General features: G+C 40.3%; 1 protein-coding gene across 1 annotated transcript in view; it reads right to left on the bottom strand.

Annotated features, from left to right (window-relative positions):
- Window positions 1-2,469: 2,469 nt before the first annotated feature.
- Window positions 2,470-22,295, bottom strand: part of LOC126285173 (odorant receptor 43a-like) — a 45,311-nt gene continuing 25,485 nt past the window's right edge. The window contains exons 3-5 of the mRNA XM_049984483.1: window positions 15,094-15,195; window positions 4,438-4,593; window positions 2,470-2,526 (exon numbers count right to left, since the gene is read on the bottom strand). Coding sequence (XP_049840440.1) covers window positions 2,470-2,526; window positions 4,438-4,593; window positions 15,094-15,195 — 315 coding nt within the window. The remainder of the gene's footprint in view (window positions 2,527-4,437; window positions 4,594-15,093; window positions 15,196-22,295) is intronic.

Genomic DNA, 22,295 nt, shown 5'->3' with positions numbered 1-22,295 from the left:
TGAATTAAGGAACTTCCTATGGATTCATTGTAGTCTATTTCCAAATGCATTGCAGTCTTCATTAGAGGCAGTGTTATCAGTCTACATGATGTATGATTGCTCTTTCATTCCTCTGTGTTTTATGTTTATTTGTGAATGCATGTTATGATTTGTGTATGCTATGTGTAGATATTGTTCATCAGTACACTTGTCTTCTGTTTGTTCCTGTAGCTGTTAGTGTTGCTTTTGCTTATTTTGTTTAGTCTCTGCTCTGTAGTGATGTCTAGATGCTAATACGATACCTCTGCAAGACCTGCAGTGTCGTTCAATGGTCGTTAGTAATATTATTTTCTCTCATTTTATAGATAATCGTAATATATTAATATGTTAATAAATTAATCATATCAGTCTCGAGAGCTGGCAGACAAGAATCACTGAAAAAGTCGTTTATTTTAGCAGCCAAGGGAAATGAATCTAAAAGTGTCTCTGTATAATAATGTTGAATGGATTTGGAAGAGGTTAATAAATAATATTGTTATTTCATTTGGAGTTTATAAGAGAGCTGGTTTGGTCACGTGCACTCTCATGTGTTCTAAATACAAGTGGCGTCTGTGTGGATATGAGAAAGTCTATATTTGTAATTATATAACTGGTTTCTGAAGAATTAAGAGATTTAATTGTGTGATTAACTAATGTCGACTACTTGTCATTTTCAAGCACATGCAGAAACCAACATGGAAAAGCACTACATTATCTCCATACATCGCTATGTATAACGAATATTTTACAACTCACATTATGATAAAACACTACTGCACAGATTCTTTACAACCACAAGAAGTGGGACCACAGCTATCGGTGACAGTGATGATCAACAGGAAGTACGTCACTATGGCAGCAGGTTTGTCAATGCTTGGAAACTGAACGGCAAAAATAGATCAAAATAAGGATGTATAAGTGTGCTGATGTCAATTATGAATATGGTTGCCTGAAATTCCGCACATTAAATGTGAAAAGTGAAGCAGCAAATTATAATGCTTCGAGTATTTCAGTTTATTCTCACTGAGTAGAAATAAAAGTATCAGTCTACCTGCTCATATATGGTGATTATATTAGAAAATGTAACATTCTTCAGTTAGTTTATGTTGCCTAAGAAAAGAAGTATAGTAAAATTCAGTCCCATAGCATTAAAAAAAGCTGTGGCTCTGTTGAAATAAGAAAAATTTTGCCAGTGTTTCTGTATCTGTCCATTGTAAAAGAAACCTTAAAAAAGTTTAAAATTAGGGCATGTCTTTGTAAACATACTTCATTAAGCATTACATTATGGATGAATAAGTGAAGCATTTCCATAAATCTAACAAGTACTGCACCTTGAAAACAGAAATAAGCTTTATAACAGCTTTATGTTTCCTGACACTGTTATAGAGATAGCTAAGGATGTTGAAATAGAACATGATGGAGATACAAAGAAACAATTTTTGAGCAGTATTTTGATATTTAGAAATTTATTCTGGATGTGCTAGAAGGAATATATTAGCAGAAATACACAATATTTTTACGAAAAGTTACTATATTAATTTTAACAGTCCAAACATTTTACTGATGGTACCTGGTACTGTGGGTTTTGTGACAACAGAATGAGCATTAACTGTCTCCCACACAAAAATTTACATGCTATGCTGTTGTGTATGATACTTTTCTAGGAATAACATTTTATTCAAAAGGCAAAAATAAATATTGGGTATTATTTTAACATAATATAAACAGCAGCACCCTTATTCCTGTCTGTTGATATTTGTATTGTGGTCTTGTTCCTCTCCCCAAACTACAAAATAATTTTCAGTATGGTTTTACATTTTTATTGCAATATTTTCATATTCTACTCTAGTTTCATGCTATCTGTAGCTAATGGTTCAAAAGTGAACTTATCTTTGTACAATTTAAATTATATGACAGTACCTAATAAATAATGGCTGCAAATGGCAATATAATTTGCATTTTACATTTTAACATTAAATTCTGAGGAAATGTTTTAGCCATTTAAAGTTTCAAATGAAGAGCATTACTCATGCACGTTTTTGTCTTATTAGGTTAAAACTCTCTACAGAAGTTATATCTTTACTAATTCTGTAGACAGCAACAACTTATAATAATAAACAGAAAGGAATATCTGACTAACTGTATCTCTAGCTCTTGACTGTCTGTATTTCAACATTTCATTACGTATTGGCAGGATAAAATTAATTAAAATGAGTGATAAAAGATGATACATAACTTCTTTGCTAAGGATCCTGAATGTCGACCACATTCTGTTTTAAGTACTTCTACTTTTTAAACGCAATTGTAGTACCTGTTGGAAAAAAAGTCCTTTACCAGCAGAAGCATTATACGCACTAGAACACAATGCAGTTGTAAAATTATACTGAAAAGGCAGATCGAAGACAGCTGTAGGAGTTCCCTGCAGATTGGAGACAGTGAAGAGTTTGGGCCCTAGAGTCCATTCATTTGGCCCAGGAGAGCATAGTAGGAGTATGATGCATTAACAAACTGAAATCAAATGGAACAATGTCAATATAAAAGGAATGTTTTATATGAATAGCAAATTCTGTTTGTATTTCACTTTCCAACTTAACTCGTTATTAGTTACAACTAATCACCACTTTTGATCTGTATTTCTAAATGTAATAACGATATTTTTTGAAATACATATTCCTGTTCAAGTTTCTAAACTCACCAAGTTTTTTGCTGTTTTGAAGCACAACAAAACTCATACCAAAAGGCTATCTGGTCCTGAATGTTACCTTATATCCTAATTATAACTAACTTGGAACTTTGTAACAAAGCTTAACAATATATCTAGAAACAACAATAAAATGCGAAGAAGATATATTACCACAGAAAAAAAGGATGTCAAATATAGAACAGGTTCTTACATTGTGTGGTGGATGTCAAACAAATACTCTTTACAAGGGTATTTACTAAAACACTGCATTACATAGTGTAAGTTTATGAGCCAGAAATATTCTGAGTATGGTACTAACCTGGCAGTGACAGACTTTTCTATCTATAAATACGACAGAAGTGCTACACAACAAAGAATAGCCTGAGATGTAAAATGAAGTTAATGACATTTTTCTAATCAGTCTATCAATCCTGTGTATAATAGCTTCCAAACATCATCCACTTTGCACTGAACCATAGATTGATTACTGAGTAGCATTGTTCTTGATTTGGTTGTGTGGAAGTCGATAATATTATGTATTAGTTTTCCCAATATATCTGTCTTTCTCTATGACTTTTTAGACTGTTATTGTCTTTACAAATATCAATACCATATCCAAAAGCAGTTTGTGAGTAGTACAGACAGTACCTGTCGAGATTTTATATGCAAGTTGAGACAGGAGGTGAGTCACGTGCTGTGAGTGGTTACAGCGTTAGTAATGGTGGGCAAAAAAACTTCAAATGAATGCATGCCCTTTTTCGTAACTGTATCCGACATAGAACTGCTTGAAAATCATTTGGCGTTCGTCACATGTCCTCCTTCACCAGCAGTCACATGCAAATACAACCAATGTGACTTTAAGCAACACAGTGCTGTCTTTACTGACCATTTAAATGTACATTTAACTTGTGGTCTGGTATTATTGGTGACGAACTCATTGGTCTAGTTTGTTTTGGATAACCGTTTTAATGGTGCAGGCTATCGTGATTTCCTTCAGAATGTGTTACCAGTTTACTTGATAGATATTCCTTTGCAAAAACGGCGCCTTATGTACTTTCAGCACAGCGGTGCTCCTGCACGTCCCATATGGCACCTTACACAGTACCTAACTGGAATATATCTTGGGCGTTGGATCGGGCTACTTGAGTCGTTTCTTGGCCATCGAGATCACCCAATCATACTCCATTAAATCGCTGTTTGTGGGGTTGGTTTAAGACCAGAATCTATTTGAATAGAATGAACAGAAAGGGGAAACTTTTAACTCGTATTTTACTTGTGTAATCTGAAGTGTAGGACAGCAGGAAAGAGTTAAGATTAGCAACACAACAGCTGTTTACGAGACCTGCAAAATGCACTGAAGTTGAAGGTGGACTTTTTGAACATTTTTGTGAAGAAATAAACAAAGTTAAGCAAAACGTAAGAGAAAAGTGTTTCATTTATTGTCACCTGCTTTTGTCCTGGTCTCCATTTTCAGAAATTATACAGTTGAGCTATTTTGGATTTTTTCACAAGTTTAGAAGTAGCTCATTTGTTCTTCCCTGCAAATATAGAAAATGCAGTCTAATGGGCTCACATGGTCGGAGAATAAGAGGGGGTTCACTCTTTGTGGCAGTCATATTGCAGCTAGTCAAGAAAGGTACTACGGATATCCTTTGATGGTACACACAGATGCCAGCAGTTTGACATCGCATATAGGTGGGGATCACAGGTTAAGGACCAGCAAAGGTGTTACTGACCGAGAGGAACGCGGCCCTGTCGATGGGGTAGCAGTAGCCGGCAGTGAGGACGAGGCGCTTCTGGGCGCGGCACAGCAGCAGCCGGAGGGCGCGCTTGAAGGCCGCGCTCGACTCCAGCCAGGAGCAGCTGTACCCCGCCATCGACACTGCTTCTGCCTGTTGACATCCATACGTGACGTTTCACTCCCTCTGTGGATTGTGCTGCGTTGATTAACTTAGAAAGAGCTATAGATTAGTTGTTAGATACATACTGGACTAACTGAAAACCATGGGAAAGCTTGTAAACCCCATTACAAAGGAGCTGCAGGAGAGTGTATATTGTACCTGTATTCAGTGATCCTCGTAATCGTCATATTGGGATTACATTAAGACTCACACGTTAGCCATTGTTCATCTTGGACTTGGAGATGAAATGTAATCTCGTGGAGGCCACAGGCTAACAGCTGTTTGTGGATAATATGGTTGTGTTAAGTAACATTGGACACATGTAGGCTAGCGAATTAAACCATGGTGAGACAATGAACTTCTATGGAATTAAGATGAGAAGACATGTAGTGTGGAACATAACATCCGCCCACGGTGGCCGAGCAGTTCTGGGCGCTTCCGTCCAGAAACACGCGAACTGCTACAGTCGCAGTTTCGAATCCTGCTTCGGGCAGAATTCGAATGCGTGATGTCCTTAGGTTTAAGAAGTTCGGGTTCTAAGGGGACTGATGACCTCAGATGTTAAGTCCCATAGTGCTCAGAGCCATTTGATCCATTTTGAACATATGAGAAGGGAAGGAGCTCTTGTATCTGTCGTGGAATCGCTACCGGACCATCTGAGACAGGTGCTCGCACACGGATGGTCAGCAGAATGACAGGGGGAAGGACTCACACACGGCCAGCCCATAGCGCTTGTATTTGGCGGGTCGCTTGTGCACAACCTAATGTGAAAAACTCTGAGATAATTTGACTCAACAACCCAATGTTTTGCGAAAACGACCCTAAAGTTAACGACGTGCAGTTGACTGAGAATTGATGAGCTCGATACATAAATGAAAACTGAGGATTTATCATCAACATATGCAGTTCACAAATTTTCTTAGAAAATGATGAATGAAACTTCCAGTTATGTGCCCATAAGGGCTGGTCATCAAAATCACCATTGGCGTAGCGATTACGCTACCTGTCTGCGCACTGAAGAAACTGTTTCTGATTCCCAGTTGAATTCAGCAGGCTGTTCAAACTTTTTTCCGTTTTGATACTGGTGAGTAGTATGGGAGGATTCGTAAGATAAATAAATCAATAAGGAAAATAAAATGTAGATTTTTTTCAAATGACTTTAATCAACACTGCTGGAAAAAAGTAGTACACCCTTTCAGGTATTTCCAATTCACTCAAGATTTATTATTTCAACAGTGCATTTGGGGTACATAAAATGTTCACAGATCAGTAGCTCAAGACGTTCTGAAGTTCTAAAGATGGAAATGATTCGGAATTACATCATCCGTATTTTGTGATAAATAAAGTCCTTCTTCACACGCTGTATCGCTTCCTATGTTACCTAGCCATGTTAACTACAAATATCCCCATTTACTAAAATGGTCGCTATTCTCCTGCATGACGTAATGATACAGCTTTATAATCTTAATTTGGGTTTTGCTTGATTAACACGTCACTGCAGCGTGGTTCTGCTACGTCCAGTCTTCCTATGTTCCCAAAATCGCTTTGAGTCTACCTCAAGCTCACTGTCCATTAAGTGTGATGCGTTGACCTTCCACACGCTCCTGCCTGTAAAATTCGTTTACCTTGGGATGTTAATAACAGCAACAGTTGCGAAATAGTCGGAAAAACTGATTGGACATGTTTCAGTACTGAGTAATGCTTTGGTCGCAAGGCCAGCGGCAATTTCCTTGAGCAACTCTTACCTTACGGGTACATAAGAGGCAGTCGAAATGTTCCTTGCCTCGATCTCTAGGAAAATATGCGTTTGCGGTCGCCATACAGTTCGATGAAAAATACTCAGTAGGTATCGATCCCGTCAAATATGAGACGAGTAGGCGTGATGAACACCAAGGGCAGTTTTCTCAAAAGGGGTTAGGGAGAGACGCGGTGGTCTGGAAAAATATCTTATAGCCATTCATTTTAGGTTATTTGTTAGCGACTTGCTAAATATGAACCGAATCAGTAGGCTGTATCTGAGGCGTTCCGTATGTGAGGACGTTGTTGGTCTTCTCAGGATTTGTTCAACAGCACCTAACGTAGCCAAGGTTTTTAATTAACACCCGCCATTCAATATCACCTTCTCAATTTTAAGAGATAGTTTTTTAAGTAGCCAAATTTCTGGTGGATGTTTTAATCAAAATTTTGTTGCCAGAGTAGTATTATTGATACATGAGTTGGTATAGTTGCAGAAAGTGAGGATATGGGGCACACGATAGAGGCTGAAGGCTAATGGAGAAAGGGCTTTTAGCCAAGGGACCAATTGGCTACAACGAATATAGGTACAATTTATTCGTATATCGTACCACAGCCATCATCTGATCGACAGACGGTGTCATGATTCCACCCTGCTGCTGCGGAATTAACAAGCGTTTACTTCATTACAGTTGGCATGATTGGCCAATTTTGGTCTTACAGGCCATTCTCATGTTGTCAGTACGTACAGCATTTGATAATGGCCTGAAAGGCTGAAATTTTACAATTATGCCATAAGAAAAAAATAAACCCTTCTTAATTAAAGAGCAGCCAATGTCCAATAATGCCATTGTCCTTTAAAACATCGACGTATTTGAATAAAAAAAGAAATACATAGGTAATGTTATTTAGTGAAAGAAAACGGAGAGAAAGAAATATATTTGCATATAAAGTACATATGCGTGAGGTATTTGAGAGGTACTGTAAAAGAGCGGAAATATAGAAATGGATAACTGATTGTGGACGAGGAGAGAAAAACCGGACGGATATGCCGCTTTCGGTCAGAAATTAGTTATTTGAAATACTCGTGACGTCCTTGAAATATGAAGAGAAAAGGAGATACACGAATTGTAGGCAAAGAAAGGAAATTGAAACATTGAGCCACTATTAGCCGCTATTAGCCATTAACTAAAGCTTAAAGATGGTAGTGAATAACGTTAAGCTGAAAAATAATTTAGGTTCAATGAGAAAGAATTGGCAAAATTACGCTACCTAACTAAAATAAAAAAAAAGAACTGAAGCAACTACGACACATGGGTGGATATCGATGTACCTAAGTACATGTACGCTTCGCCAAACATAATTAGGTGTCTTGATCGTAATGACCACGTGGAGAAAATTCGAGAAATTAGAGGCAATACAGAGACTTACTGATAAGCATTATTCCCAGGTTGGATGGCTCGGTGCTACAAAAAGTGCACTCCACCAAACACCATTAAGTGGCTTGCGGAGTATGATGCGAACGTAGACATTTAGGACATCCTGGGCACCTAGGACATCATACGTACTCACGTGTTACCTCTCATGCGACAGTAGTGGGGTGTAATATAAAATAGGATAATGCTCGTTCACACATGCCAGTAATCTCTGTGGTCTGTGTGATGTTAAGGTACTCCCATCGCCAAGAAAATCACCAGTGTTTTCGTAGGTAGAACACGCATGGGACCAGTTCGTTGGTCAACTGTGTCCCAATGTCAGTATCTAGAACATCAAGGAGCAGTTGGGAGAGTTATTCTCCAGGAGAGAACACAACGACTATATGACTTCCGTCCCAACTAAGTCAGTGCACGATTCCAGGCCAGAGAAAGGGCATTGTGATACTGATAAACAGGCCTATATTGCCTAGTTCTTTGTAAATTTGACTCGGATTCACATCAATTACTCTCTCAAACGTTGAAGTATCATTTCGTTTCCTCTTCCCCACCTAGGTCTCCCAGCCGGCCGGTTTGGCCGAGCGGTTCTAGGCGCTACAGTCTGGAGACGCGCGACCGCTACGGTCGCAGGTTCGAATCCTACCTCGGGCATGGATGTGTGTGGTGTCCTTAGGTTAGTTAGGTTTAAGTAGTTCCAAGTTCTAGGGGACTGATCACCTCAGAAGCTAAGTCCCATAGTTCTCAGAGCCATTTGAACCAATTTTAGGTCCCTCACTATGAAGATGCAGATCATGTTTACTTTAAATACATTCTGTAATGGTCCTTAGCGTAACTTACCTTTGACACTGGACGAGGTGAGTTTGTGTTAGCCAAAAATGCCTTTGAAGTGACAAAGGCAACATTACCAACACCTTCTGACCCTGAACAACGTCTGGTAATAGGATTACGAAAATCTGGATGATCATTCTGGCATACTGCACGAAGACTTGGCAGGAATGTAGTAACTGTACGTGATTGCTGAAAGCGGTAGTTACGAGACTATACATTCGCAAGAGGACTGGGCTTTGGGCGGCCGCGTGGTACTGCCGAGAGGAACGACCTTCGTGATGGCAAGGAGCAATCGCATCTGCACCATCTGAAACAGCAGTTTCAGCAGCAGTTGGCATCACAATGACACAACGAACAGTTAAAAATTGGTTACTTCAAGAACATACAAACTGGTTACTTCAAGAACTTCTCCGAGACATACGACATGTATCGTGCATTCCACTGAGGCCAAACCACCGCCATTTACGACTTAAATGGTGTCAAACGAGAGTTTATTGGACACGGTGGAGGTTTGTTCTGTTGTCTGATGAACGCTAGTTGTGCCTCAGCGCCAGTGATGGCTGCGTGTTCGTTACAAGGACGCCAGCTGAGGGCAAGCTACCAACTTCTCTCTGTGTTAGACACACTGGATGACACCTGGAGTTATGGCCTGGGGTGCGATTTCATCTGACAGGAGGAGCACTCTCATAGTTATCCCACGTGCCCTGACTGAAAACCTGTAGGTCAGTTTGATGATTCGACCTGTTTTGATGCCATTCATGAACATCATTTCAGGGGGAGTTTTCCAATAGCATGACGTACAGCCACTTTGCGCGAAGGTTACCAAACATGCTCTACACTGTGTCGCCATGTTACCTCGGCCTGCGCTATCACCGGATCTGCCTTCAATGCAGCAGATTTGGGACGTCATCGGACGACAACTCCAGCGTCATCCACGAACACTATTAAACGAGCCAGTACTGTCCGAACAAGTGCAACAGGCATGGAACTGCATCCCACAAACTGACACCTGACACCTGTACAACACTTTGCATACGTGTATGCATTCTTTCATTTTATTCTGCGGCTCTTTCCTCACAGCTGGTACAAATGTATCGTGGAACCACCGAGAAAATATTTCCCTCACCATCCACGCTTTCTTTTTAGCGTAATATTGCTCTGGTACCGTGCTTATGTTACGTGTAGAAAGCAACGCAACAATGAATTTTCAATCTGGCAATTACACCGGTTATTAATGTACCAGGATTTCACCTATTCTGTGACATATGTCGCGCATACATTAACCTATGATCTTTCAATATTAATCACTTAAATATGTTGCGAAGACAATTATTCTTTGGTGGTGTTATTCTTTTGTCCGTGAGTGTATGCATATGAAAGAGGGTCCTAAACTGAGTACCCTGAGAGAAGGACCAAATGATCGGGAATTTACGAGCATCACCTCATAAAAATGAGTTAGGACACAATGTAATCGTGGGCTTTATCAGAAAAGCCTGGGACACATACCAAACTGAACTAACAGCGAATTTTGAATAACACAGAAAAGAGTCTATTGAAAGATGACGTGGTTGTTTGAGTAATTGATGGAAGTCACGGAAATACGGAAATAATGGAACTGGCAGATACTAAGATAGACGTAAAGTATCCCACGAAAGTTTTGAGAAGCAGTATTAAAAAATAGTAGTGTTATACAGTGGGACAGTGAAGCCAAGATCAGACAAAATACAGTGCACAGAGAGGCAACTAAGCAGTCATTCCCCCAAATCCTAATAAGCGGTACATTGGACTGTAGCTTCTGTCATGCGCTTAGTAGAAGTTTGCGGATTATAGGAGTAGATGTAGATATAACCGCAGTATGAGCTCATTGAACAATACATCCTGCAAGAAGCACGTGACAGTTGCTCATACTTTGTACACTGGCATGTTCCACAATCTTACAGGAGGAGTAGAAATTGATGATGAGGAAAACTGTGAGACAGTTTAAACAGATGGAGAAATAATCAAAAGTGTGCAAGAAAGTATTGACAGAAGTAATAAAGAAGCGGACATAGGAGGAGAGCGCATAAAGGTCTCTCATACCGCCCGTGCTGAAGCTGCAGACGTCTTTGTGCAGTACATTATGCAACACCCAGATACGTATAGTACCGACGTAATAATTGGAAAGCGGTTGCATACTGAAGCATGTGCTGCCGCGTATCATCATGTGACAGAAATTCTAGACATGTTTAACAACTAGTGATATTAGTGGATAATTATGTACACAATTAAGGGAAAAGTTCTCATTGAAAATGAATGTATCTTTGTATTTATTAAAGTATGTCAACTACGTTCTTTAAAACTTTAAATTTGAATTAAATAAAGCATATCCCCTCTGCATTCTTAAAACAGTATCTTTGGATGTAATGGAGTTTATCCCATTTACTTAAAATTGCATAATTGTATCTTTGGATTTAATAACGTACATCCCCTACGTTTTTAAAATCAATTTCAGACACTCTCAATAATCCGTCAGCTTAGCTAATTGAGCCCCCAGATGTGTGAGGAATAGCCGGATGAGCGAGAGCCTAGTGTGCTGAAGTCGAAAACCGAATAAATAGAGAGAATGAGAACAGAGAGACAGAGAAATAGAAACAGACAGATAAATACAGACAGAAGTTCATTCTCTCATCCTAAAAATTGTAGCTTAATACAATCTTCATCTGTTTTATATTAAAAGGAACGAATGGGCCACAAAACCAAATAGAAGATTCAGATAAATTCGAAATTACGACATGTACAGGATATCAACACACTAAATTTGTCTGAATTATTATCTTAATACGATGTCATTCATAGTAAAGCTAATCCATAACTTACTCATATTCAAGAAAAAACAGGTAACAAGTAAAAAAAAAAAAACAACTCATTAAAAAATCCTTTAATAAAATATTCCGGTACGTATAGAGCTTCATTGTTAAAAGAAATTAGAACCAATCAGAGTGAGAGGTCATCAACATTTTGAGTTCTTCGTCTACTGAACTGATCTTTCGTTTGTTATACAGTATTTCCTACATTCCACTAACAAACGAACAACGTCCTTAAAAAGTAGTCACAAATCTGAGAGACTGAATCTAGCGACGATTCATTCTGATAGTTGCTTTATGATCTGCTCTTAAACTGCAAATGTTGAGAATCTTTTTTCGCGCGAGACCAGAATTAAGGAGACATTCGTTTAGTCATATGTGCTGTAGGAGAGCCCAGGATGTTTATGTCATGGTCACATAGCGGCGTCGTGGTCACACAGCGTTGAATGCACCACCTTTGCCTTGACTGTAAGTATGGCCCTAGTAACTAGACACAGGCACAATGTGGAAGATATTAGTCAACCGGAGATGGTATCAGACTAATACCGCATAATGCCGCTTCTAGCCTTCTTAGTGGCCTGTTTCTAGCGAGTGAGAGCGCTCACACGTTTTTGCAGATATGTTATATCAACATGAAGTCATTAACTGATGGTTAGATCCCGTAGAGCTACCAAAATTGCGGGAATTGTGATTGCTACTTTTCGTCCACCATTCCAAATTTTCTAGGAAATTATGCGAGGGGCGTTCATTAAGAAACACCATACATTTTTTCTCGGCCAGCTTTGGTTTAAGAAATTCGAAATTTGTTGTGGGTCAACGTGGAATATACTTGTTTAAGACCCCATACTTTCATGAAATAGCGATATGTGGCGACACCTTCAAAATGGTGTCTGCAGCGGAGATGCATTCCAAGCAGAGAGCTATCATTTAGTTTCTTTTGGCGAAAGACCAGAGCAACGTAAAAATTCATAGGCGCTTACAGAATGTGTATGAAGACCTGATAGTGAACAAAAGCATGGCGAATCGTTGTGAGAGGCGTCTGCCATCATCGTAAAAGAAATGGCGCAAATCTGTCCGACTCTCGAGTGCCGACCGGCAGCATGCAGCTGCAACTCCTGCGCTGTTGGAACGTGCGAACACTTTCATTCCGTGTTATCGACGGATCACAGTCAAACACTTCGCCACTTGAGTGGACGTCTCCGTTAGTAGTACTGACACACTCGTCCTCCAGTTGGCTTACTCCAAGCCTAACACACCGTAAAGATCAACGGAGGGCTCCCCTTGTGGAACTGATTGCGCATTACGAGGCTGATCGCAACAGTTTTTTGTCGAACGTAGTCACAGGCGATAAAATGTGGCTTTATCACTTCAAACCAGAAAAAAATGCGGCAATCCAACTATTGGCACCACACCACCTGTCTTCCGAAGGAAATATTCAAAGCCGCACCCTCGGCTCATAAAGTCCTGGTAACAGTCTTTGGGATTCTGAAGTGGTTGCTCTCTTTGATGTCCTACCCCATGGTGGAACGATCAAGTCTGAAGTGAAACTTCGTGGCATATTAAAACTGTGTGCTGCACCGAGACTCAAACTTGGAACCATTGCCTTTCGCAGGCTAGTGCCCTACCAACTGAGCTACCCAAGCACGATTCACGACCCATCCTCACAGCTCCATTCCGCCAGTACCTCGTCTTCTACCTTCCAAGCTTCACAGAAGCTCTCCTGCAAACCTTGCAGAACTAGAACTCCTGGAAGAAAGGATATTGTGGACACATGGCTTAGCCACAGCCTGGGGGGATGTTTCCAGAATGAGATTTTCATTCTGCAGAGGAGTTCTGGAAACATCCCCCACGCTGTGGCTAAGCCATGTCTCCGCAATATCCTTTCTTCCCGGAGTGCTAGTTCTGAAAGGTTTCAGAAGAGCTTCTGTGAAGTTTGGAAAGCAGGAGGTACAAGTGGAATTGGAGCTCTGAGGACAGGTCGGGAGTCGTGCTAGTGTTGCTCAGTTGGCAGAGCCCTTTCCCGCGAAAGGCAAAGGTCCCGAGTTCGAGTCTCAGTAGGGCAAACAGTTTTAATATCCCAGGAAGTTTCATATTAGCACACACTCCGGTGCAGAGTGTAAAACTCCGAAGTGTATTGTGCTGCCCTCGGAAACTAAGGACACCAGAGTACTCATCGGCAGAAAAATTCAAACGAATTTCTTCTTCTCCATGTCAGCGGTAGGCATCACTCAAGTGTGCGCAAGCAAGATAAGCTCACAGAATTCCATTGCACTGTTCTTCCTCACCCACCCAACAGCCCGAGACTTGCACCTTCTGATTACCATTTGTCTGGCCTAGTGAATGATGCACTCCGCGGGAGGCAGGACGTGGATGATGGGGGACTGTTGGTGCAGCAAGACTCTGGTTCCGATGTCGACAAGTGAAATGGTACTCTTCTGGCATGAGGGCCTCCCCGTAAGGTGACACAAGGCCCTCGCATTGAACAGAGATCATGATGAAAAATTGGTTTTTTTAGCCTAAAGAATGGGGAGTAACAATATGTTGTATTGGAACGCTAAGTAAAAGCAACCTGCTTTCAAAAAAAAAAAAGTAAAAATATATTGTGTTACTTATTGTACCCTCTCTCGAAGAAATTTAATGGGTCGGGATGCAAAGGGGCGTCTGACTGTTTGTGAAAGCTATAACTAACACTTTCAGCCGTATGAACGCAGTGGTTCTCATGGAAGACTAAGTGTTCACAGATATCACGAGGAGTATAAGAAAAGACAAAATTGTTATCAAGAATGTTGAAACAAACATCCTGGTTCACGTTCCTAGTATCCTGAGAGGATGGTTCGAAAAACATCGCAGAACCACTTCCTGTATGAACTGCAAATTACAAATGCTGCAAGTAAACATCTTATTGGGCGGTTCCTGCACTCGAACCTTGCGACATTGAAGAGAGGCCTAAACGCGATTTGTCGGACCACAATGGATGCCACGAATCAGCTAACGAAAACTCGTTGCTTTATTTGCTGCTGGTATCAGTCTCCTTGTGCAAAGTACCCGAATCTACGTGTCCAATGCAAACAGATCCCTTATGAACAGACCTGTCGCTGAAGACAGCAGTTTCTGTCATTGACAAGGCATGAGACTCGTCTACGGTTCCAACCCGTTAGGGATTTCTACGACCAGTGTGCTCACTCCATGTTACATGACTGTGGGTTTAAAATTCCTCGTAGAGGCATTGGACAGTCCGGGTTTATATACCAATAAATCGGGAAACTTCGTCCACGGTGTGGTCTTTGCCATGTTCAGGCACGATAGCTCTTTTCATTGTGTCTAGAATCCAAGTCGAAATCGTCTGTTTCCATACAATCATCTCAAATCCACGATCTACGTAAGGGGTAGAGAGTCACTAGAGCGCCGGGCACTACTGTACTACATCAGGTTTAGTGTTCAAGAGCAACTAGTGTGCTCCTTTCAGGGGTGCCATATTTCGTTCAGTTAGCTTGTGATCCCCACCGCTTCACATTACAGTATTTAATGTGAATTAAATCATAGCTGCCATCCCACTTTATTCCAGCTAATACATGTTACGTGAAATTCACAGGCACACGTCTGAAACCACACTAAACTCATCATCACACAGCATCTACTTGGAGTGAACTCACCTCTTCGGTCACGCTGTGAGCTGCCCAGCAGTACAGGAAGACTTGGCCTCCAGGCACCGGAAGGAAGGCCACGTACTGGAACACTGCGGCGAGCTCTGTACTCTGAGGGGCAGAAAACGATGAGAATGGGTGTGGACCGAACGCAGGAGCGGCGAGACACGGAATAGATGCATATTACAGAAATGGTTGTGTGTGTGTGTGTGTGTGTGTGTGTGTGTGTGTGTCCAACGTCTGCTCCTGAACCACGCGAGTCATTTGAACAAAACTTGGAACATATAACCCTTACTATCAGGCGACAATCGCTGTGGGGGTATGAACCGTCTATCTAATGTAGTTCAGGAGATATGTTGTCATAAACAGGGGGATTATTGAAAAAAAAATGTCGAGTCTTTGCTGAAGGCGAAATGTATTATTCGTACTTCTGTGCTACTAACTGTTTTCGAAATAATTTTCGCGAACAGTATCCAGGTATGCCGCTAAATGCATCTGCTAAGTATATCATGGTATCACATCTAGTTTTAGAAGCTGACGTCATAAACACAGAAATGCGTGAGGAACTGCCACATTGTGTACGACGTTTTAACTTCTATTAACTCTCTCTCCATAGATTTTGCAGACAGTAACCACGTATGGCACTGAACGCGCCTACAAAATTGTGTTGTCGTGTATACATAGATCAGGAGGTATGAAGCCTTTCTGTATGATGCATGAATTGTGGACACACCCGGCTTTCAGAAATTGTCGCGATCATGTTTCTTATTTAGGTTACTGCTCTTATACATTGGTACATTATGCATATTTCGTCATACGACTATTTCATAATTTCAAAGGTGCTTTCATGAATATGTGGAAGTGAATTTCTTTCGGTATTTCATTACAAATAGAGCTCATAATTGTTTCCGTTTCTTATAGAAAATTGGCAGAATGAATACGCAGACAATGTCGGCAATCCGACAGTGTAAAAGTAAAAGAAAATGAAGATCCACGACTTTCAAAATTAACTTAATTTGTCCGTAACGGGTCAGCGTGTCGACACGTGAATATTTTTCCTATTTCATTTCGTACGGAATATTGCAATCAAATTACAGTTACAAAAACTGTGAGACTACAAATACATAGTGGCAGCTACCACATAAACTGGTTAAAATAAGTTTTGTGACCTCTATATATCTGTGAAAGTGCAATGACCTTGACTGAAGGTTGGTTGATTGGTTGATTTGTGGGAGGAGACAAAACAGTGGTCATCGGTCCTATCACATAAGGTATGGATGGGGTAGGAAATCGGCAGTACCCTTGCAAAGGAACCGACCAGGCAATTGCCTGAAGAAAATTAGGGAGATTATGACAAACGTAACTCACGATGGCCGGACGGGGGTATGAACTGTCGTCCTCCCGAACGAGAGTCCAGTGTACTAACTGTTGCGCCACATTGCTTGGTGCCGATTGAAGGAAGGTCATGATGCTAAAGAAGAAGCCTAAAAGGAAAAAAAAAATAACTTTAATGCTTTATAAACATAAAATAAAAATCAAACCAATGGCCGAAAGGCTCCATCTCAGCACATCTGCGAATTAAATATCTTCTGCTTGGGAGCATTCAGTGTCATTTTGCCCCACCTCTTGGTTTGTAGCAAGTAGAAGCCCTCTTGGACTGGTGACCACAAGATGCTGGTCACATCAGTGCGTCACTCCTATGGTCTTCGAACACCTGAGGTATGTTCCAGCAACGATATAAAAGTCTCTAATGGTCCAGGCATGCTCATCGTGCTCGATATAAGCAGTTAAAGCAGACCATTCTAGTCGGTTCACTCGTACCTCCTTGAGTAAGCTCTTCATAGGTGTGTGGGCCATTTCTTCATAGAGATGTGGGCCAACAGTTGCAGGAAGGGATGGGGAGTGAATACCAGGTCACTAGCATTGTGAAGCCTAGTGCAGGGCTGGCTTAGGTGACTGACAGCATAGGGAAGTTATGTAGGAGTTTTACGAACGAGGATCAGACAGTGATAGTGGGTGGAGCAGGGAACAGTCTTTAGTTGGATGGGGAATATGATGCAGGTGGTGACCTGGTAAAGGTAGCTACTCAAACCGGTAGCCCTAATGTACGTTACGTGCAACTATTTCAGCATCATGATCGGCCTCGTCTTAATGTGCTGTTAGGAGCGTTAACAGGTGGCTAGAGAAGGCGCTGACGGCAGAGAGCATGGGTCACAATTCGATGGTGTTAGCTGAGTCTAACAGTAGATCGGCTTTCACTAGGCATGGCCTGCACCTCAATAGGTAAGGGGAGGAGAGGTTTGCAAAGCTTCTAGGTGACAGTGTAGTGGGTGGTGGTGGTGTCACTCATGGAAAAGTTCCTGTAGTAGTTAGTGTTAGAGCCGCATCAATTTTAGACTGAAGTCATCTGCTTGGTATACCCAATTAAAGGAAGATCCTCTAACTAAAAACTCACCTTCAAAGGACGTAATGTCTCCAAATAGAGAAGCAATTAGCATATTTCCTCAAAATATTAGAGGTATTGGAGATAAAGTTAGTGAACTGCTTATAGATGTTGAGTCTGAAATTATTGTTATATCAGAGCACACTTAAATAACTTGATAATTCAGAGAATTCCTTTACCAGGATACACATTAATAGTTTTTCAAGGAGTTCCTTGCTTGGGGGGGGGGGGGGGGGGACTGGCATTGGGTGTAAAAAAAGTACTATATTTGAGTCCATAAATGTATCATGCCACTGCACTGAACATATATTTGGATGTTGTGCAGGGGCAGTTGAATTTTGTGAAAATAAACTTTTAATTGTTGTTCTTTATAGGTCCCCTAACTCTGAGTTTAGAGCATTTTTGTTCAAGCTAGAGAGGGTTCTTGATTCACTTTGAAAGATGACCAAAAATGAGTTATATGTGGCGACTTCAGTATAAATTTTGTATATGATTGTGCAAGAAAAACGATGTTGTAAGGTTTTTTAAATTCATTTGATCTGATGCAGAGAATATTTTTTCCAGCTAGGGTTCAGGGGGACAGTAGCACAGCCATAGAGAATATTTTCATTCATTCTTCATTACTAGTTGGTATTCTTTTAGTAAAAGGGTGAGTGGTCTTTCAGACCATGATGCACAAATTTTAACATTAAAAAGCTATTGTACTCAAACGAATGTTACATATAATTACAAACTATAAAGAAAAGTTAATCCAACACAGTTTTTTAAACCTTGAAAAGGAACAATAGTGTCATGATGTTTGTAGTGCCAATAACATAGATGACAAATATAATGCTTTCCTTAACACATTTGTCATGCTCTTTGAGAGTTGCTTCCCATTAGAACGTTGTAAACGAGATACTAGCAGTAATAGGCATCCTGGGTGGCTGACTGGTGGGATAAGGATATCATGTAGAACAAAGCGGGAATCACATAAAAATGTTAGAAGTTGTCACAATTAAGCTGCAGTAGCCTATGACGAACAGTATTGTAAGATGCTTAAAAATGTTATTAGGAAGGTAAAGAGTTTGTGTTACGCAAATAGAATAGCTAATTCACAAGATAAAGGTAAAACCATATGGCCAGTTGTGAAGGAAGTGTCTGGCCAGCAGCACAAGGCCGATGACATAAAGTCAGTTGGTAGTAAAAACATTTCTCTTACTGATAAATCAGATATATGTACAGTATTTAATAATCATTTTCTGAGCATTGCTGGTGAGATAAATAAAAATTCACTTTCTACAGCGAATCATAAAACTTCCTTGGCAAATGACTTTCCGAGATTGATGTCTGAAACACTCCCTTCGATACAGACAAGGGGGTGACAGAGTCTATAACTAAATCACTGAAGACTAAGGACTCTCATGGATATGATGGAGTACCTAGCAGAAAATGAAAGTACTGTGTTGTATATGTTAGCCCTGTATTTAGCCATATTTGTAATTTTTCCTTTAGGTGTAGTCAGTTTCCTGAACGACTGAAGTACTCAATAGTAAAGCTGCTTTATAGAAAAGGGGAAAGGGATAATGTAGACAATTTTAGACACATTTTTATGCCCTTAGTGTTTGCTAAAGTTATTGAAAAGGCTGTGAATGCAAGGATATTTTATCATTTTATATCCCACAATTTTCTATCAAATGTACTGCTCGGCCTCAGAAGTGGTTTAATAACTGTAAATGCTACATTCTCTTTTCTCTCTGAAGTACTGGATGGGTTAAACAAAACGTTTCGAGCGCTAGGCGTATTTTTTTTTATTTAACTAAGGTGTTCCATTGTGTTGATCACAAAATATTGCTCCAGAAGTTGGACCATTACTAAATTGGTTCACCTCTTACTTTAGCAACAGACAGCAATGGTCATTATTCACAATGTTGAGAGTGGCTATGATGTGGGGTCTGAGTAGTATTTGGTGGAGTGCATGATGCCCCAGGGATCAGTGTTGGGGCCACTCCTGTTCCTTATTTACATAAATGCTATGCCCTCTGGTACTATGGGTACGTCTAAAATTTATCTGTTTACTGATGACACTAGCTTGGTCGTAAAGGATGTTGCATGCAATAAAGGCTCAGTTTCAAATAACACAGTTCTTGACCTAAAATCTTGGCTTGTAGAAAATAAAGTGACGATAGATCACAGTACGACTCAGTTTTTACAGTTTCAGCACACAATTAAACAAAACCTTACGTTTTAATTCCACAGACTGGGCATATGAATAGTGAAACTGAACAGTTAAAATTTCTAGGTGTTCAGATAGATAGTAAACTGTAGTGGAAAGCCTACATTCATGGTCTTGTTCAAAGACTTAATGCTGCCATTTTAACTGTTCGAAAGGTATCTGACATAAGTGAACATTCGACACGAAAATTAATGTACTTTGCTTTTTCATTCACTTATGTCGTATGGTATTACATTTTAGGGTAACTTTTCCCATTCTGAATGGAAATTTTTGGCTCAGAAACGGGCGGTTCAGGCAATAAGTGGTGTAACTTCATGAACCTCTTCTCGACCCCTGTTCACGAGTCTGGGTATTTTTACATTGGCGTCTCAACATATTCCTTAATGTCATTTCTTGTTAACACGTTCGCTCTGTTAATACCCAGCAGGCAGCAAGGTGTGCGGTATACCGCTGCATCCATTTTCAATAAGCTACCACTAGAATTCAAAGGTCTTAGCAGCAATCCACACACTTGCAAATCCAAACTGCAGAGTTTCCTTAAGGGTCACTGCTTCTATTCTGTCGAGGAGTTCCTTGAAAAATGAACTTGATTGTTGTTGTATAACTGATTGCGTATACTGAAAGTTTTGGATTGACTTTTTTTCGGTTCAGAAATATTTAATTTTTATCTGTTTTTACTTTTATGCTCTAATTTCATGTACTGACACGTTCCATGACCTTGGAGATTTGCTCCTCAATTTTGTCCTCCGGAACTTGACGTGTAAATAAATCAAATAAATAAAATACACTTTGCTTAAACATTTGTAATATGTTTTCACGTTTCTACACACGATTAACTCGAGACGCACACAGTTTGGATACACAGATTCTGTACTGGTAGGTGAATAAGACAGTGATGAGTTTAGACCTCTAGTCTGTTCAAATCCTTTATCAGCAGCATCATTACTTGTACTCCGTGATTTCCTGTTAGATCATCAAACTGGTTATGCTATTGCATTTATCTCACAGAGATCCGTTTTTGTGGCGTCAAAAATGGCCAAGCTCTATTAAAAAAACAAATCTGATACCTATATCTCGATTATTGCTGAAGGTGCAAGAAAGTATTGCTGTTTGTTTTTTAGCCTGTGATCATCTTCCCGTCTATGTGAAGACATATTACAAATTTTTGAATGTCCGTCCATGTGATATATCCTTACAAGGACTTCACCTGTTCAGTAAGACAGGAAAATTAAAGCACCTGCAGCTGTGTCTTTCCATTTAATGTATTTACGCAACCATTTTCGGTGTCCCATTACACCATATTCAGAGGTGTGTAAAAAACAACAACGCTAACATATCCAGTTTAACAAAAATACTATTAAAAGGTTGGTGCAAACATTCAGAGGTCAACAATATATCCAAATGAATACATAAAATACAGATTTGACCTTATATGTATATATGTACAGGGTAAGTCACCTAACATTTCCGCTGGATATATTTCGTAAGCCACATCAAATACTGACGAATCGATTCCACAGACCGAACGTGCGGAGAGGGGCTAGTATAGTTGGTTAATACAAACCATAAAAAAATGCACGGATGTATGTTTTTTTTAACACAAACCTACGTTTTTTAAATAGAATCCCGTTAGTTTTGTTAGAATATCTGAACATATAAACAAATACGTAATGAGAGCCGTTTGTTGCATTGTAAAATGTTAATTACATCCGGAGATATTGTAACCTAAAGATGACGCTTGAGTACCACTCCTCCGCTGTTCGATCGTGTGTATCGGAGAGCACCGAATTACGTAGGGATCCAAAGGGAACGGTGATGGACCTTAGGTACAGAAGAGACTGGAACAGCACATTACGTCCACATGCTAACACCTTGTTATTGGTCTTTTTCACTGACGCACTGGAAAATTCCACCATGTATCACCGATGAATAGCAGTTGGCACGGATGCTTGAACCGGTGCCTGCTGCTGAGCTCATACCCGGCAACGTTTGCCGAACAGTAATAGAGGAGATATTGTCTGTAGTCTCTTGTTTCATCTGGGTGGTCACTTGCTCAAGATTTGCAAGTCTCTTCGCACGTACAGATCTCTGCTGCCGTCGTTCACCGCTGTCATCTATAGTCCATTGTCATTCACAGTGGCAACGGCGCCAGTTCTGGATAGCGCCATTTCACCACCCACAGCATACTTTAACCAAGGCGGCATGCGAACAGTTTACAGACTTCACCGTTTCCGAAATGCTTTCACTCTTGTCCCAAAAGCCAGTGCTCATGTCATTTTGAAGTCAGATAAATTTCGTAAGTCAAGCTCTTTCCGAATAGATGATAACAAAAGATTTTTATCAACCCATAAACGTTAATAATGTCTTACAACGCTAAATCAGCAAATCACTCCCGGTGAACGAGTGCAGTTCGCTAAAAGGAGAAAAACGAAAATACCGACGATAGCCACTGAGGTGGAGAACCACTACAGTAATTTCCCCTGCACTTTATTATGATGTTCGAGTCGCTGTCGGTGCAGCTAGATATTATTCGTAACTACGCTTTACACGCAA

Source organism: Schistocerca gregaria, chromosome 8, assembly GCF_023897955.1.
Source record: "Schistocerca gregaria isolate iqSchGreg1 chromosome 8, iqSchGreg1.2, whole genome shotgun sequence".
Classification (NCBI taxonomy): domain Eukaryota; kingdom Metazoa; phylum Arthropoda; class Insecta; order Orthoptera; family Acrididae; genus Schistocerca; species Schistocerca gregaria.
The sequence above is the reverse complement of the archived record's forward strand: the minus strand, read 5'-3'. Positions and strand labels throughout refer to the sequence as shown.